At 45.9% G+C, this 24326-nt stretch overlaps 1 protein-coding gene across 6 annotated transcripts; it reads right to left on the bottom strand.

Annotated features, from left to right (window-relative positions):
• Window positions 1-8315: 8315 nt before the first annotated feature.
• Window positions 8316-16273, bottom strand: FAM111A (FAM111 trypsin like peptidase A). 6 transcript variants are annotated; one of them, XM_088664460.1, is made up of 3 exons: window positions 16148-16273; window positions 14081-14172; window positions 8316-10231 (listed from the first exon to the last, which is right to left on the bottom strand). In XM_088664460.1, the coding sequence occupies exons 2-3, from the start codon at window positions 14150-14152 to the stop codon at window positions 8456-8458; spliced, it is 1848 nt and encodes a 615-aa protein (XP_088520586.1). In that variant the 5' UTR covers window positions 14153-14172; window positions 16148-16273; the 3' UTR covers window positions 8316-8455. The 6 variants fall into 6 exon arrangements, with proteins under 6 accessions (XP_088520586.1, XP_088520580.1, XP_088520594.1 ...); XM_088664454.1 differs by lacking the exon at window positions 16148-16273 and adding an exon at window positions 15872-16001; XM_088664468.1 differs by lacking the exon at window positions 16148-16273 and adding an exon at window positions 15550-15722 and having other exon boundaries at window positions 8316-10226.
• Between the last annotated feature and the right edge of the window lie 8053 nt (window positions 16274-24326).

Raw genomic sequence — 24326 nt, 5'->3', positions numbered from 1 at the left:
CCCAAGCCGGAATTAAGATTGCCGGAAGAAATATCAACAACCTCAGATATGCAGATGACACAACCTTGATGGCAGAAAGTGAGGAGGAATTAAAGAAACTTTTAATGAGGGTGAAAGAGGAGAGCGCAAAATATGGTCTGAAGCTCAACATCAAAAAAACTAAGATCATGGCCACTGGTCCCATCACCTCCTGGCAAATAGAAGGGGAAGAAATGGAGGCAGTGAGAGATTTTACTTTCTTGGGCTCCTTGATCACTGCAGATGGTGACAGCAGTCACGAAATTAAAAGACGCCTGCTTCTTGGGAGAAAAGCAATGACAAACCTAGACAGCATCTTAAAAACCAGAGACATCACCTTGCCTACAAAGGTCCGTATAGTTAAAGCTATGGTTTTCCCAGTAGTGATGTATGGAAGTGAGAGCTGGACCATAAAGAAGGCTGATCGCCGAAGAATTGATGCTTTTGAATTATGGTGCTGGAGGAGACTCTTGAGAGTCCCATGGACTGCAAGAAGATCAAACCTATCCATTCTTAAGGAAATCAGCCCTGAGTGCTCCCTGGAAGGACAGATCGTGAAGCTGAGGCTCCAATACTTTGGCCACCTCATGAGAAGAGAAGAATCCTTGGAAAAGACCCTGATGTTGGGAAAGATTGAGGGCACAAGGAGAAGGGGACGACAGAGGACGAGATGGTTGGACAGTGTTCTCGAAGCTACGAACATGAGTTTGACCAAACTGCGGGAGGCAGTGCAAGACAGGAGTGCCTGGCGTGCTATGGTCCATGGGGTCACGAAGAGTCGGACACGACTAAACAACAACAACAACATCAGCCCATCACCCATTCCCACCCACCACCACCACCCTCTGTATATATATAAGGGTCTGACACTTCTGTTTCCAGTGTATCTGAAGAAGTGTGCATGCACACGAAAGCTCATACCAAAATAAAAACTTAGTTGGTATTTAAGGTGCTAATGAAGGAATTTTTGTATTTTGCTTCGACTCAGACCAACACGGCTACCTACCTGTAACTGATTGTTAGATGTAGTTGTTAATTCCCTGAAATCTTAAGTATGGGAAAAGCTGAATTTTAGTTTACACTGGTGTTATATAATGCAATTTTTAACGGTGTTTCAATAAATGCACTTCAGGTTAAAAATCTCTTTTTAGATACTTGGTGATGGTGTTAGAGAAGCAGTTAGTAAGCCTGATCTTTATTAAACTGTTGCAACAGGGTCCCTACTCACCACACACAGGTGGGAGAAGAACCCTGGACAATGGTGCACAAGCCCTTATAGAGACTTTTAAAATTGCCCACCCTGTAGCTCAGGCATCCCCAAACTTCGGCCCTCCAGATATTTTGGACTACAATTCCCATCATCCCTGACCACTGGTCCTGTTAGCTAGGGATCATGGGAGTTGTAGGCCAAAACATCTGGAGGGCCGCAGTCTGGGGATGCCTTCTGTAGCTCAAGACCACCACCCCAAAAAATCATACATACATCACAGAAGGAGGTAGTCTACAGCAGAAATCCTGCCTGCCAGGATGATACCGGTCACTGATTGCATTACCTGGGCAATCTGGCCATTCTTTTGTGACGGTTAATACTTTAGTTCCTGAACCCACATCACAGGCTCACCTTAAAGGTAAAGGTAAAGGGACCCCTGACCATTAGGTCCAGTCGTGACCGACTCTGGGGTTGCGCGCTCATCTCGCATTATTGGCCGAGGGAGCCGCCGTATAGCTTCCAGGTCATGTGGCCAGCATGACAAAGCCGCTTCTGGCAAACCAGAGCAGCACATGGAAACGCCGTTTACCTTCCCGCTGTAGCGGTTCCTATTTATCTACTTGCATTTTGGCGTGCTTTCGAACTGCTAGGTTGGCAGGAGCTGGGACCAAGCAACGGGAGCTCACCCCGTCACAGGGATTCGAACCGCCGACCTTCTGGTCAGCAAGCCCTAGGCTCTGTGATTTAACCACAGCGCCACCTGGGTCCCTTAAGATAGGCCCTTAAGATAGGACTTGCCAGCAAAAAGACAATGGGAAGGTTTCCCCCATTTGCCCTCCCTTACTGCAGAGGAATATTTGAGGTCATTGGGAGAGTTAAAATGTCTTCAGGATTGCTTTCCCATACTATATCAGACACATGGCTCATATATTTAGATATGTGTGTATTTATGAATATCCTATATAATAATGTCCATGTTGTCCCTGCGTCCAGATGTCCCGTGTGTCCCTGGGGTACTGCGCATGTCCCCCAGAGACACAGGGATTGGACGGAGGGACAACCAGGGACACAGGGATTGGACCCGTGCTCTCGGGACACAGGGAACAGCCAACTGCCGCTCCGCCAACCGCCGCTCCGAAGCCCAGTCTCATGCCGGAGGTGCGCGGTGAGGCGGCGGGGGAGAGAAGCGCTCCCCCCCCGGCAGCCTTGCCGCACACCTCCGGCATGGGACGGCGCTTCCTCGGGGAACCCGAGGAAGCCGAAGCGGCAGCGGGCGCGGAGGGAGGCCCGCTTTGGCTTGGCAGCGGCGGGAAGAAGGGGAGGAATTCCTCCCCTTTTTCCCGCCACCGCCAAGCCAGTCCCGGAGCCGAATTGCGGCGCGGCGGGGTTTTTCGCTGTTTGCCTCCCCCAGGGGAAGGCAAACGGCGAAAACCCCCCGCTGCGGACTGGCTTGGCGGTGGCGGGAACATCCCGCCACCGCCAAGCCAGTCCCGGAGCCGATTTGCGGCGCGGCGGGGTTTTTCGCTGTTTGCCTCCCCCAGGGGAAGGCAAACGGCGAAAACCCCCCGCTGCGGACTGGCTTGGCGGTGGCGGGAAGACCCGCCACCGCCAAGCCAGTCCCGGAGCCGATTTGCGGCGCAGCGGGGTTTTTCGCCGTTTGCCTCCCCCAGGGGAAGGCAAACGGCGAAAAACCCCCACTGCGGACTGGCTTGGCGGTGGCGGGAAGACCCACCACCGCCAAGCCAGTCCCGGAGCCGATTTGCGGCGCGGCGGGGTTTTTCGCCGTTTGCCTCCCCCTCAGGGGAAGGCAAACGGCGAAAAGCCCCCGCTGCGAACTGGCTTGGTGGTGGCGGGAAGACCCGCCACCGCCAAGCCAGTCCCGGCAGGCCGCTTCCTCTAGCGCCCGTTTTTAAACGGGCTAAAATCCACTAGTTTATTTTATATTTGAGACCTTACAATTCTTATAACGCTCCCCCATTGCTCTAACGGATCAGCTTCCCTTGCAAGAGGCCTTTTCAGGGTGGAAAGGTGAGGCAACCAGCTCAGAGCTTCCATGGTTCTTGGCATTGCATCCGAAGGTTCCCCAGCATCAAAGCTGTTGAGAGATACAGTACGGGGAAGTGTTTCCCCCTTGTTTTTAGCTGCGAGGTGGGAAAAGCATTCCCGCTGTACCACAGCTGTTTCATACAGGATTCTGCACGGCAGCTGTTCCAGTCCAATGGTCTTGGACTCTCCACTTGCTTGGATTTGCCAATACAAGGTCAACTTAAAAGAAAAGTTGAAGTACACTTGGACATCTCTTATGCTTCTTTCTAAACATAGGCCATTCAAGTTAGTTACTCCAACCCTAAACTCACCATCATAGATATGTGCATCTCTGCAGATTGTCACAAATTCTCCCAATGACTAAGGATTGCTGACCTCAGATCCTTCATCCATATAGTAATGAAGCTGAAATGTATCACATCATTTGGCATTATTTTCACTCTCTCTCTTACCACCTCTCTGCTGTACCGGTATGTGGCCATGCAGTTTTGAGTGTATTAGCTAGAAACATTTTTAACTACAGTACATAAAGTTGCATGGTATTGTACCATGATGTTTGCTGTGGCCTAAGCAACTGATAAACCCCAGTTCTGTAATTCCTGCAGGTTTAAAGTATAAGAAATGCTTAAAATTTAATAAATGAAAAAAATGTGTGTTTGTGAGAGGGGCGTTATCGGTTTTTGTTTTTATTATGTGTTTTGTGTTCTCATATTGTATTTTTATGTTGTGAACCTCCCTGTGATCTTTGGATGAAGGGTGGTATACAAATCTAATAAATAAGATAAATAAAGCTACAATAAAAAGGCAGCTTTACCCTGAATGAGTTCCTTTAACAGTTTCTATAAAGGTAATATCACCACCTATTATTATCCTCAGGATATGTCAATAAAACACATGTGGGGTCTCAGTAAGTGGTTCACTTCAAAGCAAGAGTTGATGTGAACAGCTGAGAGCCTTCAAACAGGAAAGGCAGAACCCCATGTTGGGGACTTCAAAGCCAGGACTTTAATTCAACATGCCAACTGTAAAAATCACCGCAATGAAATAATGTCCTGGAAACAAGCTCTTTGATTTGCTTTCACTAAGCGTGGTTCTGTGAATGGTGATGTTGCCAGGTGAGCTATTGATGAATTCACAACACAGCCTGCTCCTGAGAAGCTTGAGGCCAACCACTGAAGGGAAAAAACTTGTCATTTCAGGCAGCTACTAATGAAAGAAGACAGCCATTTAACTCTGATGGCTAGCTGATGGCTAGTCTCGGGAGCTTGATTTCTAGGATAAAGCCAGGTGCACACACTGGGTGACTTCAGAAAGCGCTGTGGCACTTTCAACATGCCACTTCATACATTACATTTTTAAAATGCAAAGGTGCCCATTTTTTACATGCCAGGATCCCATGGAATTGGTTTATTGTGAAATGGAGTTTTACTAAACATAGTCCACTTCACTAATGGAAGTGGGACCATGTAGATAATTCTCCGTCCCCAGAGTAACAGAGAAACTTTCCCCTTAGAGATGGGGTAGCATAAACGCCAGCCCTGCCACAGTACAAACATAATGTTGGAAGATCCAGGGCAGACTAATGGAATTTACACAGTGGAATTTGCTCCCACAAGATATAGGGACGGCCACCTACTTACGAGATTCAAAACGGGGTTGGACAAATTAACAGATTGTATCAGTCACTGCCAATTGTTTGTGCTGCTTGTGAGGTGGATACAGTGGCAAGTTTTAAACACCCATTTGTACAGGATTTCTCTGGCTTTTAAGTGATCAGCTGCTGTGGAGACAGAATGCAGGACTAGATAGGCCTTTGGTCTGGTTCAGCCAGGCTATTCTTATACTGGGAGTACCTTCGAAATAAGATGAAGAGCACTTCCAGGAGTCTACAAAATACTGCTCTGATCTAAGGACTAACATAATCAATGTTATTCTCGTCTACTGAGTCCCGCAAAATAAATGCCCCGTGATTACAAATGGAGGTGATGTCTTTGCATGGATCTGGAAGTTACACTGGAACCCTTCTGCAACTAAAGAGCTGTGTAAAAAAAAGCTTGCAATGAATGAATGAATGAAATAACTTAATACAGTCGTACCTTGGATCCTGAACGCCTTGCAAATCGTACGTTTTGGCTTCTGAAGGCCGCAAACCCGGAAGTGAGTGTTCTGGTTTGTGAACTATTTTTGGAAGCCAAACACCTGACACAGCTTCCGATTGGCTGCAGGAGCTTCCTGTAGCCAATCAGAAACCATGCCTTGGTTTCTGAACGTTTTGTAAGTTGAACAGACTTCCAGAACGGATTCCGTTCGACTTCTGAGGTACGACTGTACCTTCCTCCAATGATTATGTGTAGCTACTGAGCCTCTTGGGCTTGCTAATCAGAAGGTTGGCGGTTCGAATCCCCGCGATGGGGTGAACCCCCACTGTTCTGTCCCAGTTCCTGCCAACCTAGCAGTTTGAAAGCACGCCAGTGCAAGTAGATAAATAGGTACTTCTGCGGCAGGAAGGTAAACGGCGTTTCCATGTGCTCTGGTTTCCATCACGGTGTCCCATTGCACCAGAAGCAGTTTAGTCATGCTAGCCACATTACCCGGAAAGCTGTCTGTGGACAAACACTGGCTCCCTCAGTCAGAAAACGAGATGAGCGCCACAACCCCATAGTCACCCTTGACTGGACTTAACCATCCAGGGGTCCTTTACTTTCCAGCAGTTGGGACAGTGATTTACCCCAGCTGGGGAATCTGGATTGAAAATTCATAAGCAACTGAGTAAATCTCTGCTAGTTTGTGGTTGTTAACATTATGTCTTCCACTTCCTCCCTCAGACTCTCAGCCCAATATGCTTTCAGTATCGAGCTTTTACATTCATGTAGGGTTCCAAAGGTTAAAATATTTGTCCCATAGCTCTGAAACACATGGAAAACACCAAATTAACAGGGGTATCTGTTGCACTTAAAGTACATCGGCTCACCTAAGTAGATAAAATGTTCCTGCGCTGTTTGCAGTCTAAACAGTCCACTGAAGGTGACAACAGCCGTTCAGTATGACATTGAATTTCAAAGTATATGCAAGTTTAGACGCAATCCCAGAATCTCTCCTCTTTCAAACTCTTCGCAGCTGAGTTTTCTTCACCAATTTGCCTGCAAAAAGCTCTCCTCTGCACTTGTCCTGCATCCAGCGACCCTTCCTGGACTAGACCCATGTCTGCACCATCAGTTACATCAAAGACAGTACCAAAGGAAGAGGGAGCACAGCTTAGGGCACATATTGTACATCATCTTCTTCTTTTAACATATTTTTTATTTGATTTTACAAGTGTAAAATTATAGAAATAACATCATACCCACAATTAAGATATTTCTCCGAATCTCTGGACTTCCCACCTCCATGGGTTCTGTTATTAAATCTTTTCTACTGCAACTTTTTCTATATTCCAAAAAAAAACCAAAAAAGAAAAAGAAAACCCTTCATTATCTCTATAATACCCGTTACATTACAAGTGCTATTGGTCTTCTTGGTTCATGAGCTTTCCAGTCAATTTTGCTATTTCAACATAGTCCAACAGTTTGATTTGCCATTCTTCTCTGGTAGGGACTTTATCTTCTTTCCATCTCTGGGCTAATAGCATCTGTGCTGCTCATATTGTACATCTTCAATAAGTTTTCTTGTTTAAGTTCCTATTACCAATAATAAATCGAAAGCAACTGAACTTGATTGAGAACACGTTGGTTCAAGGAATTTAGAGGCTTATTGATTGAAGCAAAGGACAGAAAGAACTCTAGTAAATAATAAGTGAAACTATGATGTAATATAGGAAAATGAATTATGAATGCAGTCTAAACACTTTAAATTAAAAAATGATAATTAACAGCACATTCCAATTCCCTGAGAGTTAAGAAATTCAATGGTATTTTTATTTCTTTTGGATAAGAGAGTATTGGAGAGTTATAGCATGTTTTATTCAACAGATATATAAGCAGAATGTGAGGGGAGGTTTTAATGAGTGTGTAGTAATATACATGGCTAAGCAATCATGTAGTAGCCTGCTAATCTGTATTCACCCCTTATTTCAGTTTATTTCACTTCTTTTGTCAACACACTTTGTGACAAGGAAAATGGGGTAATTTCCTTACTTATTTTATTAAAACAATACAAATTCTACTACAATGATTTTCCTAAATCCACACACCCATTTAATCTCACTCATACTCTTTGCACCCTTAACTTATCAACAACCCTGGTAATTGTGGGATATAGGCATGGTTGAAAGCCAGTCAGATAATAGCTACTACATCAAATATATTAATTTGTGGGGTCTACTTGACTCCCCAGTATTCTCCAGAGCTTAGAGCACTGAGACAAGTGAGGAGACAGCTTGAATGCAATTGAACACCGGTGAAGGCTCATCATTTAGCCAGCTGATACTTTGCTGACTCCATTGAATCTTCACCATGCTGCCTGACAAAGCTTTTCCAGGTGGTATGGGGCCTTTTACAGTCTAGCATGAAGGAGCTAGAAGAACTGACACTAGATTACTGTGATTTGTTTGTAAAGCATTTTGAAGATAAAAATTGCTTGCATCTGCCAGGACCTTGAATTCACTGTTACAGCAGATGAATCTCAAGGGGTGTCCAGAGCAATGTCTACGGTAGTCCTGTTATGTTGGATGAGTTTCAGTTGGTAAGGCTTGAGGATGTGTACAAGGTGCTTGGATCTGCACTTGCACTCTAGACTCTTGCCCCTCTTGGCTGATAAAAACTAGCAGGGAAGAGAAAGCTGGCTGGGTCAGGGAGGTGGTTTAATGCCTCCTAGAAGCAGGCGGTAGCAAGGCCATTCCTTAAGAAACCCTCCCTGAATGCAGAAAGCCTAAGTAATTATCAGACACCAATCTCCCCTTCTTGGGTGAGGTTCTTGATTGGGTCGGGGACCAGATCCATGTGCTCTTGGAAGAAACTGACTTTCTGTTCTTTCTCTTTTATCTCTCAGAGGCTTTCAATACCATCAACCATATTATCCTTCTGAACCGGATGTCCAACCTAGGGTGGGTGGCACTGCTTTGAAATGATATATGATACATGTTTTTAAAAGCGTTGTATATAATGAAGCATAACTATTTTTAAAAATGCAAAATGCATATCCTCCAAACTTCAGACTGAAGTGTCATCTTAGAACATAGATCTTTTAATCCACATCCATAGGTTCAACAGGCAAAGTAGCCTCTTCTGTATCATGAGAGGCTTGTACGAAAGGACCAATTTCAGAGTCATACCAATCACCATGATTCGTTTTAATTTCTGAGAGGATTGATGTCATCAAAAAGCCAAATTCAATTATGCTGCGCTCATTTGAGTTCTTTCTATAAACGTAGCCAGCAGCATGCATTGCAACAAGATGACCATGTCTATCAAACACAGGTGAACCTGAAGACCCCCCGAAAAAAGATGTATCATAGGCTAGTACATTAGGGTTCTTTAAATCAGTTAAGAAAACTTTTGGATTGAGCATATGGACACACCTCTGGGGACCCTGACCACAGTTGGCACTGCTGCATTCTGCCTCTGTACCCTGCTGCCAACGACGAACAGATTCCTTCTGTCGCTCAACCACAGTGACAACAGAACAGGTATCCAGAGACTTTGTTTCTCCACCTGGGTGACCAATGATGTAAGTAAGACCATCAAATGGTGGAGGGGAAATTAACTTTACGAAGCCTGTAGGAAGTCTACTTTTGTTTCCATTTTCCTTCAGTTTCAGGATGGCAAAATCAAGATCTACACTGGATATTTCAAACCACTCCTCAAGTGAAAAAAAGTCTTCCTTTTCAGGGTGGTTTTCTTCATAAGAGAAAATCACCTGGGCCTTCTTGCTGATTTCAGATGCCCATTGCTTTTCTTCAATCCCTTCTCCAACGATCATTCTTACCACATGATGGCAAGTTAGTATGTACCTATTACACAACACAAAGCAAGTAGCAGAACCCTCCTTTCCAGAAATGCCCCACTCAATGTACCCAACTGACTGAGTGAGATTTGCCTGCATCTTTAACATCTTAACCGTTATGGCATTGCTTATCTCCTTGCCATAGTTTACTCTGCAAACCCTGAGGACCTCCTTTTTACGCTTCTGTGCCTTCTTGGTTTTTGCAAAGAATCTATCCATGATCTCCTCTTGATCCTTTAAGCCAGGATACAAACTTAGGAGATCACTTTTAAAATAATGACAGGTTTGGAGCTGCCTCCCATGAGACTCCTGGGCAATCTGTTGGCTATTTGGACCACCACCAGATTTCGCACATTTCGTCATTTCCACATAAAAGATCTTGTTAGATAAATCGTTAACTGAATGAGTGTTAGCTATGGCCTTGCTATCCTCCATCAGTACCCAGTTTTTTTCCTCTAGCTCAGGCTTGAAACGACCATCACTGCACAGGGCATCTTTTATGCTTTCTCCTTTCGGTGCAAAGACACACAGCTTGCAGTATTCCTTAAGAAGTTGACGGCATCTAATCAACTTACTGCTTTGTGCCGGCTTGGGGTCAATGTAGAACAAAATACATTCCTCCTCCCTGTTTTCATGCTGGCGATACCGTAACTCAGCAGAGTCCCCAAGTTGCTGACCCCTATAACATTTCATTACAAAATGGGAGCCATCCGGCATACACTTCAGAGGCATCCCCAGATTAATGCAACCATTAATCCCTTTCTTCCCTATTAAGTAGATCTCTTTGCCTTTGCTTTTCTCCATATGGGTGCAAATATCTCTTGTTGCCTTGAGGGCAGAAAGCACACTGTCATGGGGACTGCCTTTCACCACGTGGTCCTTCCCATCATCACCTAAATTCACAGTGAATTCTCGTTCTTCCATTGATTTCTCACTGCTAGGAAGCGTGTTTCTTGTAGGATGATTTCCAGTTTCTTTCATAAGAGTGGGTGCACTTGAGCTTGCCTCATTTCTGTGCTGTAAAAAAAAGGGGGAAGTCAACAAATAAAATATTTTCTTTGTGTTTTTCTTAAAAAAAACACACACATGCTTGTAGATGGTAGCTGCTTACATGTAGACCATGGCAGGAATACCAGTGAGCATACACCAATTGAAAAGTGGGGAGCTGGGCTGAAGTCTGAAGAATACAGGAGCAGCACTGCTACCAGACGTGCTCCTGGCATAAAAGGGAAACAACAAATAGGGTGGACGCTCGGGTTGCGAACGTGATCCGCGCGGGAGGCACGTTCATAACCCGCGTCTGCGCACGCACAGGTCGCAATTCAGCGCTTCTGCGCATGCACAAAGCGTGATTTAGCGCTTCTGTGCATGCGCCAAAACCCGGAAGTAACCCGTTCCAATACTTCTGGGTTCGGCACAGAGCGCAACCCAAAAAAACACAACCTGAAGCAGCAGTAACCCAAGGTTTGACTGTACAGTTGCATGGCACCTTCTCTTACTTGATTCCTAATGAGTCACAGTAACTCTGTTGCATCTGCTACTACTCATGAGTAGCTCCATGTTTCCTTGGTGTACACAGCTATTTATGCTACAATTCATCTGGCCCAGAGGCAACAAATGCTCCTACATTCCTGCTTCACCAGCAAGGCTTCCAGAAGTGACCAATGGAAAAGGGTCGTGAATGGGTTTGCCACTTATATACAGTGGTACCTCTACTTACGAATAACTCTACTTACGAATGGAGCTCTGTCCGCCATCTTGGATGCGGTTTAGATAGGATTTTTTCTACTTACGAATTTTTTCTCCCAATGCATTCCTATGGGATTCGACTTACAATTTTTTTCTACTTACAAATGTGCGTTTGGAACGCATTAAATTCATAAGTAGAGGTACCACTGTATACTGTATATATGAGCAAGGCTCTCATGCCTTTGAAAACTTCTATACAAACATTGCAAGTGGCATAGACATATCAGCACAGGATTGTGGTGAGGAGAGCTATTCCTATTACTCTGCTGTGATGCAGCTTTGAAAGGCAAAGGGGGTACTGTAAAAACAAATAGCATACCTTACATTTCTTTGATGAAAATAGGGACAACCTATTTAACAACAACAATAAATTCTGGAGCTTACCACACACACTAAAACATAATACAGTAAAGCATTAAACATTTTTAAAACTTCCCTAGAAAGGGCTGCCTTCAGATGTCTTCTAAAGCAGTGTTTTTCAACCAGACCCGCAGTGGGAAAGTTCGCTTCAGGTTAAGTACGCTTCAGTTTAAGTACTCCGTGGACTGTCTGGAACGGATTAATCCAATTTCCATTACTTTCAATGGGAAAGTTCACTTCAGGTTAAGTAGACTTCCGGAACCAATTGTGTACTTAAACTGAGGTACCACTGTACAGTCATACCCCAGTTTAAGTACGCCTCGGTTTGAGTATTTTCAGTTTAAGTACTCCGCGGACCTGTCTGAAACAGATTAATCCACTTTCCATTACTTTCAATGGGAAAGTTCGCTTTAGGTTAAGTACGCTTCAATTTAAGTACTCCACGGATCGTCTGGAACGGATTAATCCACTTTCCATTGCTTTCAATGGGAAAGTTCGCTTCAGGTTAAGTACGCTTCAGGTTAAGTACAGACTTCCGGAACCAATTGTGTTTGTAAACCGAGGTACCACTGTAATGGTACCGCTTCAGACAGGTCTGCGGAGTACTTAAACTGAAAGTACTCAAACTGAAGCTTACTTAAACCGAGGTATGACTGTACAGTGGTACCTCGGTTTATGAACACAATTGGTTCCGGAAGTCTGTTCATAAACTGAAGCTTCATAAACTGAAGCGAACTTTCCCATTGAAAGTAATGGAAAGTGGATTAATCTGTTCCAGACGGTCTGCAGAGTACTTAAACTGAAGCGAACTTTCCCATTGAAAGTAATGGAAAGTGGATTAATCCGTTCCAGACGGGTCCACGGAGTACTCAACCTGAAGCGTACTTAACCCGAAGCATGGATGTAATTGGTTCCGGAAGTCTGTTCATAAACTGAAGCGTTCATAAACTGAAGCAAACTTTCCCATTGAAAGTAATGGAAAGTGAATTAATCCGTTCCAGATGGGTCCGCGGCATTCATAAACTGAAAATTCGTAAACCGAGGTGTTCGTAAACCGAGATTCCACTGTATTATAATTAGACAGTCTTTTGGCTAATGCAACTGACCAAACTCTGGCATACCAAGACTCAATACTTACCAATTTCCATCCATGCAGTAGTCAATAGAAAGGCTAACAGATCTTCACTTGATGGTCTCTAAGTGGGGATTATCTCTATCCCCAGCAGTGCCAGAGCAGGAGATATTTCAAATCTTATTCCATAGGTTAGATTGATCTGCACCCTTGATTACTGACTTTTCTTGCTTGCCTCAATGGAGGATAGAGGGGTGTGTGAGAGTTTGTGGAAGTGGTTAAACTTACCTTTGATGTAAGTTCCGGACCTGCCTACCATGTGGCTCCCTGAAGGAAATGTATCCTTTCAGCTGAAAAATGTTCCCCTGCCCTGCCCTACCTACTGCACCGCCTTCAAGAGTAAAAGAAGCAGGTTCTGAGCTGCCCTGGGTAGTACTGGTGTGCTAGTTAGTGAGTCATGCAAGTGAAATGCATAGGGCAGGTGCCGAGGTTTGCTAACTAGGCCAAGAACCAGCAACCACTGGCAATCAATCAAATGGACACAGAGAAGGATGGGATGAAAAGGACAGGGCAAAAAGAGAGCAATCTTGGGGCTACCCAATTCACAGTAAGCATCTACAGGCCCTATGTGGTTTTGTTCCTCAGTGCAACAACATAGCTTAGCTTTAATCCCTAGACCCTACATAAGAGTTGGATGGAAGCTTTTGTCTACTTCTGCTTTTTGCATGCCCCTCCTCTTATGTCTGCGCATTCAGCAAGAATGACCATAGCGAGGTGATACAGTACTGTATTTCAATTGTGCACATGCAGGCTTCTCTGGAATATGCAACTATATGTGCCAAGGTATCCTCACTAAAGGGACCCAGGTGGCACTGTGGGTTAAACCACTGAGCCTAGGGCTTGCTGATCAGAAGGTCGGCAGTTCGAATCCCTGTGACAGGGTGAGCTCCCGTTGCTCGGTCCCAGCTCCTGCCAACCTAGCAGTTCAAAAGCATGTCAAAATGCAAGTAGATAAATAGGAACCGCTACAGCGGGGAGGTAAACGCCGTTTCCATGTGCTGCTCTGGTTTTCCAGAAGCGGCTTTGTCATGCTGGCCACATGACCTGGAAGCTATACGCCGGCTCCTTCGGCCAATAACGCGAGATGAGTGCGCAACCCCAGAGTCGGTCACGACTGGACCTAATGATCAGGGGTCCCTTTACCTTTACCTTTATCCTCACTATAGGCATTTGAGCTGCATACATGGGCATCAAAGAAAAACATACACACCACCATTGCTCCTGTATTGCTCCTGCCTGCAGCCCTGCTCCTCTTTCTTGTACAACACAGGAGTAAAGAATGGCGGAATAGGGCTTCCGCCTGTCAGACATCTCATTACTTGCGTGTGGCCCCATCACTCCACTTGCAAAAGAGGACACAAACTTGCATATGACACAAACTATGCTGATGTTATGCAAATTTTTGTCCTCTTCCATGTGACATGGAAAGCTTGATCCACATACAGTATACTGGACCCAGAAAATCATTCTGACACTCACACATCAGGCTAGTAAACGAAAGTAGACAGTGGCAGTATTTAACCAGCAATAATTGTTACAGACAGCAAATAAAAATATTCAGTAACCACCCCTTATGTTCTTTGGAAGACTGAGGTTAGGTAATCCCTTTTCCAAATAAGTCATACCTTCAGATAAGAAAGGATATTTCCATCACTCTTTCTTGTAATGGAATTCTTCTTCTTGCTATGGCGCTTCATATTTACTCAAGCAGATACAGCTAAGGGGGGAAGTTACCAGATTCAGAGATCAGTGAATTGGCAGCTATTTGTTCTTTTTACACTTTATTTTTTTTAATAAACGGATGATACATACATTATATACATTAACAATGAACAATAACAGCTGAAACAGCAGCCCGTGAGGTAGAGGGTAGCGGCGGGGAAGAAGCTGAGCAGTGGGGCTATAAGTGAGCGGGCATTTTGCAAAAGGGGAGAGGGAGAAACCTCTTTGGGGAGCGCTCCCGCTCATAGCTGCCAAGTTATCCCTTTTTTTAAGGGATTTCCCCTTATGCTGAATAGGCTTCCTCGTGAGAAAAGGGAAAACTTGGCAGCTATGCTCCCGCTTCTCCCGGTGGAAGCCGGCTCCTCCATTTCCCCCTCCATCTTTCTCAGCGCCTGGACGCCTTAAGCTGATAAGGAAGCCGAGAAGCCGAGCCAGGAGCAGCGGCTGCGGCGGGAGAGCGTGTGCGAGGACGAGCCGTCAACAGACGTACACGGCTAGGGGAGTCTCAGTCGCGCAGGCGCCATTTCGCTTTCCTAAGAATAAAAGTTTTCCTGGTCTCGGTTTGGGCGGGAAGAGGACTGCGAAGGAGGAGGGAAGAGAAGGGAAGCGCCCTAGTGTTTTCTAATTGGGGATTGCCTCCTCCCTCCTTCTCCTCAACCTGTGGAAGGACCAGACTCAAATTCCTCTCCTCTTGACTCCTCAGCAAACTTTCCCTCCTTCTCTCTCCCCTTCCCCTCTCTCTCCCCCCCCCACTGAAGTTTTTTAGGGGTGAAAGGCTTGTCTGGAAATCACCTGGAGGGCTGCTGAGATTTCGTGCTAGTGTTGCTGAGAGAGGAAAGTTGTGTGAGGAAGGTAAGGGGGGAGAGAGCAAGAAGGAAGGAAGGGCAGGTGCCACCATGAGGACTTCCAGGGGGGTGGGTGCCCTTGACTAGGGGGCGCAATCTGGACGGTTCTGCCAGGCGCGCAATATCACCTAGCTACGGCTCTGTAGGCAGACTCAAGCCGTAGAGAGACTTGCAGCGGCTCTCTCCTAACATAGGAAGTTACCCCTCCTTCTCCAGCCCAAATCAGTGCCAGATTTACGTATAAACTGGCTAAACAAGTTATAGCTTAGAACCCCACTCTCTTGGGGCGGGCCCAAAAAATTAAAGGAAAAAAAAACTGGGCGTACATTTCCAAAATATAAGATAAAAAACAAATAAAATAAAACCTACATTCAGCAACAGTGTTATGATGTAAGTAATGGGCCCCGCCTGCTAACCTGCTCCCTACAATATCACTGTCCAAGCAGATTCCTGGGATTTAGCCAAGAATTGGGATGGGGGGGGGGTGCGACTACAAGCCTCACTTGTAGCAGCAGGGACTTACTTACCCGAGCCTTCCCAGTCCACCCACCGCGCGCTGGCAAGGGGAGTGTAGGAGAGTCCGCCCCTTTAACGTCAAAGTGATACCTCGGGGCACAGACGCACAAGGAGCGTGAAAGAAGCTATAGGCGGCCTTTTTCTCCCTGTTTCAAATTTCGCGGCAAGAACGTCCAGAAAGAAGCGGGAAGTCGAAGAGGGGCGGGAGTTACTGGGGCATCACATGTTTCTATTGGATTACAGGGCGCGATCCCGGTTCTATTCGAAATACGTAATTTGATTTCCCATAACCCGCCCAGTGCGTTTCTCCCAATGTGGTGAGGGTTTAGGTACCTTCGGGTTCCTCCGAAGCTGGAGGTTTCCAGGCAAGCTGGAATTTACATAGTGATAAACAGCAGTGAACGGAGTGGAAAAGATAAAACGTGGAATGCAAGGTAAGAAGACGCTGCGATGCCAAGAAAAGGGGAAAAGCGACAGCCGAAAAACGAAACAGGAAGTCCTCGTTTTACTATTTGCCTAAGCCCGCCTTGCCATAGACGACCGTGCTAAATCGGGCGAGATTTGTCTAGGCTTGTAACGCAGCTAAATGGAAGGAGTGCTTGCAGTTACCCCTCGCCGCCTTTCGCGGGTCGCAGCAGCAGAAGGGCCCGAGGAGATGAGCGATTCCCCAAAGAACCTGCTTTTTGGGTGTTCTTTTTAATTTACCGCGCTGCAGATCCTGGAGCTGTTGTAGCATCTGATCCCACATCTAGTTCTCTTTCCTGCAAAAGAGTCCTACAAAAGCATAAGTCAAATATGAAGAAGAAAATCCAAGTGCTAATGGGAGGAAGATATTTCATGTACTGTATTGTTGAAGGAAACAAACCTGTGTGCTCTTATTTACAACACATCACCAAAGCTGTTATTTAATACAGTGGAACCTCGGTTTATGAACACCTCGGTTTATGAATTTTCGGTTTATGAACGCCGCGGACCCATCTGGAATGGATTAATTCATTTTCCATTACTTTTAATGGGAAAGTTCGCTTCAGTTTATGAACGCTTCAGTTTATGAACAGACTTCCGGAACCAATTACACCCATGTTTCAGTTTATGAACGCTTCAGTTTAAGTACTTCGCAGACCCGTCTGGAACGGATTAATCCACTTTCCATTACTTTCAATGGGAAAGTTCGCTTCAGTTTATGAACGCTTCAGTTTATGAACAGACTTCCGGAACCAATTGTGTTCATAAACCGAGGTACCACTGTACTCTTCTCTGGAACAGAATTAAAGAAAGAACAAGCTAACCACATTAAAATGACACCTTCCATGAACTTAGGACATTGAGTGACACCCAACAAAGTCATGGCCAGAGTAGACCCATTGAAACCAATGGACCAGCTCTGTTATTAACATTAGATATCACCTGCTACACATAAAATAGGAGAATCTTATCTTCACAAACCCGAGGGTCAGTGACAGCAGGAATGGATTTATTACTCAAACAATTTCCTGGAAAGCTGTTTTGTTGAATATGAAGCACACAAGTTGCTTGCTTTTCACGACTTCTGCCTGTAGATGATGCTGTAAAACATCTATTTACTGTTCTGCATTTGTTTTGTTTGCTTGTTTTCCTTTCTTTGCTGTCCTGTAAATAAATCTGAAATTCAGATAAAAGTCTTTGTTCAGGGGCAGGGGAATTAAGAGAAATCAATTAAACCATATCCTATTGATACTAGAAGTGGTGAGAAACCAGGACAGCTGTGCTTGCGAATATAACAAGAGCCTTACTTGGTTAAAGGACCATCTAGTGTAGCATCCTGCTCTGACAGTGGCCAACTAGCAGGAACCCAGAAGGAGGACTTGAGTATAATACCCCATTCCTGGTCCCCAGCAACAGGTGTTCAGGGGCATACTGCCTTCCACAGGTGAGGTGGTAGCTATTGCTAGCCTTTAGGGCAAGAGAGGGGCACTGGTGGGGCAGAGTTGTGGAACCACCTGAGCAGTGGCATCATGGACTCTACTCTAACCTGCTGTTGTTATTGCTGATATCATTTATGTTATTTTCTCCTTTTTATATCGAATTCATTTGTAACTGAAAGTCAATAAAACACTTTTTTTAAAGTGTTGCTGACGTCCTATGAACTCATCAGTTAGTATTCATACATTATTCTGCTGATGTTATTGTACAGTGGTACCTCGGTTTAAGTACACAATTGGTTCCGGAAGTCTGTACATAACCTGAAGCATACTTAACCTGAAGTGAACTTTCCCATTGAAACTAATGGAAACTGGATTAATCCGTTCCAGACGGTCCGCGGAGTACTTAAACTGAAGCGTACTTAACCTGAAGCGAACTTTCCCATTGAAAGTAATGGAAAGTGGATTAATCCATCTCAGACAGATCCACGGAGTACTTAAACTGAAAGTACTCAAACTGAAGCGTATTTAAACCGAGGTATGACTGTATTCCTTTTGGTGACACTGCTGGCTTGGATCTTTTGAAGCAAGAACATCTAACCTACACAGCTGCAGTTGTGCAGATGAGGAGAATGTGAGAGATACTAGTGTATTTCACAAAGTCTCCTTCCTTAAAGCAGTTTCAGAAGAGTCTGCTCATTCTATAATTGCCATGCACTGATTGAAAAAGCAGCCAGCGCAACCTTGTTCTCTTGGACTCTTGGTCCCTTTGGTATCATTGGCTGGTGTATCTTTCTGGGTTGCCTGGCTAGAACGGTACAATGTTATGATGGCTCCAGTCCTTCCTGGAGGGATGAACCCAGAAGGTAGTGCTGGAGGGATGAACCCAGAAGGTAGTGCTGGGGAGCTTCTGTTCCACCCATGGCCTTTGACCTGTGTGAGATGCCTCCTGGCTCCATTTTGTCTCTCCATGCTCTTTAATATCTATATAAAGCCATTGGCAGAATTTTTCCAGAGGGTTGAGCTAACGTCCAAACATCTCAAACACCTCTCTCCCTCAACCTACTACATATTCCCAGAGAGGCTACAGGTAGTTTTTGATAGGATGGAGATACTGTGGATGAGAAAAACAGCTGGTGGAGAGGTATAATTGGTACTGGATGGTATTGCACTTCTCTGGGAGGATTTCTTGTGCTGCCTGAGGTTTCTCCTGGTCTTAGGATGTGAGTGGCGCTGTGGTCTAAACCAGTGGTCCTCAACCATGGGCCTCCAGATGTTTTGAGACTACAATTCCCATCATTCCTGACCACTGGTCCTGCTAGGTAGGGATCATGGGAGTTGTAGGCCAAAAACATCTGGAGGCCCAAGGTTGAGGACCACTGGTCTAAACCACTGAGCTTCTTGGGCTTGCCGATTAGAAGGTCAGCGGTCCAAATCAGCACAAATGGGGTGAGCTCTCGTTACTCTGTCCCAGCTCCTGGCAACCTAGCAATTCGAAATCTAGGCGGGAAGGTAAATGGTGTTTCCGTGTGCTCTGGTTTCCGTCACGTGTTCCATTGTGCCAGAAGCGGTTTAGTCATGCTGGCCTCATGACCTGGAAAGCTGTCTGTGGACAAATGCCTGAAGCGAGATGAGCACCGTACCCCATAGTCACCTTTGACTGCACTTAGCCATCCAGGAGTCCTTTACCTATACCTTTTCCTGGTCTCAGCACTATCAGCCTAAGGTGCAGGTGACATTGGTGACCAGGAGCATTTTTAAAATTTGTTTTGTCCAATTCACCAGCTGTGCCCCATCTGGGGAAAGCAGATCTTGCCCCAGGCATTCATGCCACAATTACATCCAGACTAGACTACTGTAATGTCTTCTGCAGGGGGTTACCTACAGAGATGGTTTGGTAGCTTCAGGTACTGTACTGTAAAATGCAGCCTCCTGCTTGCTTGAGGGGGAACTGCAGTCGGAGTATATAATTTGATTCTGCACCAGCTGAGCTAGTTGCCAGAGTGTGCTTCTGACTCCAAGTTGTTGTTGTTGTTGTCGTTTAGTCGTGTCCGACTCTTCGTGACCCCATGGACCAGAGCACGCCAGGCACTCCTGTCTTCCACTGCCTCCCGCAGTTTGGTCAAACTCATGTTCGTAGCCTCGAGAACACTGTCCAACCATCTCGTCCTCTGTTGTCCCCTTCTCCTTGTGCCCTCCATCTTTCCCAACATCAGGGTCTTTTCCAGGGAGTCTTCTCTTCTCATGAGGTGGCCAAAGTATTGGAGCCTCAGCTTCAGGATCTGTCCTTCCAGTGAGCACTCAGGGCTGATTTCCTTCAGAATGGATAGGTTTGATCTTCTTGCAGTCCATGGGACTCTCAAGAGTCTCCTCCAGCACCATAATTCAAACAACAACAACAATTATATATCTTCGACTCCAAGTATTGGTTGTCAATACACGAAAAGGTGCATCACACCGCAAAGGGGTTGGGTGGGTTGTCTTTACATGAAAATGAAAACACACACATCCAAACACATGCCATTATTCCAGTAGGAAAAAGCTGGCTAATGGCATGGTTTATGTACCCAGTGCTTTAATGGGTTATACAAGGCAGAAACAAATTGCCTCTGTGTTCCATGCTGGCAAGCTATTAGGCATTTGTTTCCAGATTGGCTCTTTAGACAAAACTTATGCTCAGTGCTGAAATGAGACGCTGTCAGGCCATGGGAGTTATTTTTCACCCAAACAACCTATCTGCTCCAAAAGACAAGCTAGATGCCATACAACAGTTTGATTGTTTGGTGGACTTGTGGGAAGCACTTAAAAATGTAATGCAACAGCCATACAACTCCCCCTTCCCCCGGTGATAATGTGCTAGAACACGAGACAGGAGCCAAGTCTGCGGTCATGCCATGCTGAGAAGGTCAAGCTGAGTTATAGACATTGTTTTCCACCACAGACTCCAACTCAAATTCTGCCCTGTGTAGGGCGTATGGGATGCCTTTTGCAACCCAGTTTGATGTAAATACTGTTGCACACAACATGAGCTCCACAGGGTGAGAGACTCCAGGGGTACAGAGTCTGGTTTCCATGGAATGAAGGTTATTGGAGACTGTGGTTTCTTTAGGATATATGGCTTTATTTACACAGATATGCCATCTGAGGATAGGATGGAGGAGTTCACATCATTAACACTCCACAGATCTTACTTACCTGTAGCTTTTCAGGGAGGTCCCCAGGCCCAAACTTTGAGTCTAGCACAGAGCAAGACAAGCCTGTGTTTCCAGCCTCCAACAGGAGCCAAAATTTCATACAGCTGCCCTTGGTCTGCTGTTCTCCATCCTAGGATGAGGTGGCATCCAGCCAGGTGAGGTGGGAAAAAGCTTAGTCAATTATTTCTAGGGCAACAGGGCAATCTCTTTGAACATGTAAATGGAAGTACTAACTGGTCAGCTGTGAGGGACCCAGGTGGTTTGGAAGGGACCCACGGTTATCATTTAGATAACCATAGTGGTGTAAATCTGGGTCAGCAGGCACAATAAAAAAGAGGCTCAAGCTGCAATCCTATATGTGGAAGTACGGTAAGTACTGTTGAACTCAGTGGGGCTTACTTATGAGTAGGCATGCATAAGATTGCACTGTAAAATTTTGCCTTTTGGCAGTCATGGGAACACTCACATATATTTATATACAGATCACCATGATGGGCCCAGTGTTAAACCAAAGTAGAACAGTTGCAGGATTTGGATCTTAGACTTTCAAGCAAAAATGTTGTGCCAGGGCATCTTGTCAAGAATTCCAACTTGCAGAACGACTGCACAGTTTGCAGATTCCAACCTAGAAATAAAAAGCTGAGTTGACATTAAACAGCATAGTGCGGGAAAGAAGATATCTTCTTCAACAGAATACAGGCCACTGGGGTTGGAATACCGGTAGTAGCAGGGACTGTAATCCAAGTACGTAAGAAGTTAATGCCAGAGGGGTTAGCTGGCTGAGATTTTGCACCTTGACTTCCCTATTGGCTTTTATACCACAGATGTACATAAGAATATCTGTACACCAATTCAGTCCATTAGACGCTTGCAGAATGCAGATGAGGGCTGAATGTGACAGCTTAAATATACAGGACAGGTGAATGGATGAGCAGAAGACACTGCTGTTGCATGTTGTTACAAAGCACCCCTAAAACAATTTGTCCAAATTTCTAATGTGAATTTGTTTTATCTCCTTAAAAACTTGCCTGGGCAGTTGACAGTCACTACATCTTGCGGCAACGAATCTCATAAATTACGTAAGTCTAGTGTGAGAAAGAACTTCCTCATCTATTGCATTTAGTTACAACTAGATAATGCACACAAAGTGCTTTGTACCCTTGGCAATGCTACACCAGCCTCCTCCCAATATTGTTGGGCTCCAACTCCCACCAGCCAGAGGCAGCCCAGCAAATGCTCAAGGATTATTTGAGTTGTAGCCCAAAACTTCTAGAAGGCACCTAGTTGCAGAAGGCATCATTACTCAGTTTAAAAATTTTTAAATATTATTTTCATCCACTTCAGAACCCCTTGGCATTGCAGGAGAACCTAGGGGCAAACTCCCAAGAGCCTAGTGCCCTAGTCAGTTCAGCATGCAGAAAGCTATTCTTCCAAAACAGTATCTTATGTATGTCTGGTGTGGGAAGCCTCTGGCCCTCCAGATGTTGCTGAACAACAATACCTTTCATCCCTGGGCTTAGGCTATGGTGGCTGTCAATCAAGAGTGCACTTAAAAACACAACCACTCTACTGTGGCTGCACCTTGGAGAGAAAGATTGATAGTAATGGGCAAGCTGAGTCATACACACTACTAATATTCTCAGTTTGGGAAAGTGGAAAAGCTGTAGAACATCTGCTTTGCATGCTGATGATCCCATAGGAGCTCAGAGTAGGGCTGGGAATGTCCCTTGCCCCCTGTCTGCAGAGGCGTAGCAAGGTCAGGTGGTACCTGGTGCAAAAATAATAATAATGTCAACCCCCCCCCCCAGTCGCTGAAGGCACTTTTGTGCCTTGACAGCAATGTCCAACCAAGCGAGCAACAGCTGCGGTGGCAGGACCTTGGGAGTTCCCTTGTCCTGTATCTGGGATGCATCCAGCACTTTCCCCGCCTGCCTGGGCTGGGTGGTCGGGCTGGTTCTGGAGGCGAAAGTGAGCTCCCTACGGAGTGCCTCGGCTGCTAGAAAACCCAAGGGGGCAAGTGGGGGGGGGAGTTGTCCAATGGCAGCAGCTGCCTCCTCCCCAACCTTAACCCACAGCCTCCTCCTTCCACATGCCATCATCACCTCCCCTCCGTGCCCCCCAGGACCTCTCTTCCTGCAGCAAAGGGATGCCCAAGGTGGCAGGCACTTTGAACCAGCAGCATTCAGGTGTGACCGCGAAAGGAGGAAAAGCCTGCCCAGGAAGAACATAGGAGATACCACCCATTCACCCACCGGAGAATCTAGCCTAGGACTAGTGGGAGGTGGGGCGCATGGCAAAGGTCTGTAGCTGCAGAGCCAGACCTTACGGTCAAACCCAGTCTAGTGGCAACCAGCATGACGCTTCCGGTTTTGTGTGGTATTTTGTGTGTGCGCAAGAGAAGCTCCAAACAAACTGTCTTTGACTTTTTTCTTGGTCAAAGGGAAGTGGACCCTTGGTAGTTTCCAGGCCCCAGGGGAAAGATGAAGGGATGGAACACACTAGAGTTCCCTTGATTTCAGTGGAAACTTACCATAAGTCATGCCTAACATGCCCCATTGGTTTTAATGGGACCGCAGGTCCACACCCCGGTCTTCTGATTTCCCCCTCAGCCAGGACACACAATGAAGACTGGAGGGGGAGGGGGAGATGAACTTTGACAAGGGAAAGGCAATGGGGCAGATTTGTCAGGCACGTGCAGGCAGAGCTTGAAGACTTTACACAGAGAGGAACCCCATGTGGGTTTCCCCACACATAACGTAACAGGCAGGGAGCCAGCTCAGATAGAGAGAAAGACACCAACCATTTTATTCCCTTTTTAAGCGCCGGCCAAGATATCTTCCGCGTTTGCAGCAACGACCCCTTAGTGACTTTTTAAATTCACTTGATTGTCCAGCTGTAGGCGCTGGTCTTCCAGGCAGAATGAAAGGTGCACCCACCGACCCCGCTTACTTCCTCTCCCATTCCTGCACCTCTCTGTTGTTTGCTCACCTGCCTCCTTCCCGTTCTCTTCCCTCCCCGCTGGCCGGCCTACCTCCTCGAGCCAGGAGCACGGGCAATGGTGCACTGCCAGGCTGAAACTCCCAACTTCCCAAAGCCTACCCCAAGCCAGCTCCCCCTTCCCCCGATAGCTCGGGCTAGGCTTGGGAAGTTGGGAGTCACGGGCGGGCGGTGCACCGAATGTCACCTCCCACTCAGGATGACACCGGGGCGGACTGCCCCCACCGCACACCCTTCCTCCGCCACTGCCTGTCTGAGACCCTCCTGGAAAGCTGCCGCCAATCAGTGAGCTAAATAGGCAGCTTCCTAGGTTCCTAATTCTATGGGTGCTGGTTCTTTAAAAGTCAACACTACATCACCTGTCCACAAGATGGAGGGGGGAAAACAAATGGGGGAAACTCTCCCAAAAGCAGCCCAATTAATATAGAGCATGCTCAGTGAGAATGCCTCACCGTCAGTGACACTGACAAAATTAAATAGCTGCTGTCTTGCTCGGTCAAACCAGTCGTGCTCAATACAGCTAAGTTTGCGATAAAAGCCTCCCAAAAGCCTCCGAGTCCAACCTTGTGCATTGAGATAAGTGCCACCTGTGTATACATGCCCTATGTATTATCAGGATTTTATCACATATGTTTTAATATGCTTCTGAGATTGTTTGATTAACTCTTTCCTTTTTTTTCTTTTTGGCTATAACCT

The sequence above is a fragment of the Zootoca vivipara genome, chromosome 1 (genome assembly GCF_965207765.1).
Source record: "Zootoca vivipara chromosome 1, rZooViv2.hap1.1, whole genome shotgun sequence".
Taxonomy (NCBI): domain Eukaryota; kingdom Metazoa; phylum Chordata; class Lepidosauria; order Squamata; family Lacertidae; genus Zootoca; species Zootoca vivipara.
Note: the sequence above shows the minus strand (reverse complement) of the source record. Positions and strands in the feature narration are given on the sequence as shown.

Excerpts from the sequence above, each read along its gene's own strand:
- FAM111A (XM_088664460.1), bottom strand. The coding sequence starts at position 14,152 with ATGAAGCGCCATAGCAAGAAGAAGAATTCCATTACAAGAAAGAGTGAT. Across the intron at positions 10,232-14,080 it reads ATATCCTTTCTTATCTGAAG|CACAGAAATGAGGCAAGCTC; the intron begins GTATGACTTATT and ends TTTTTTTTACAG.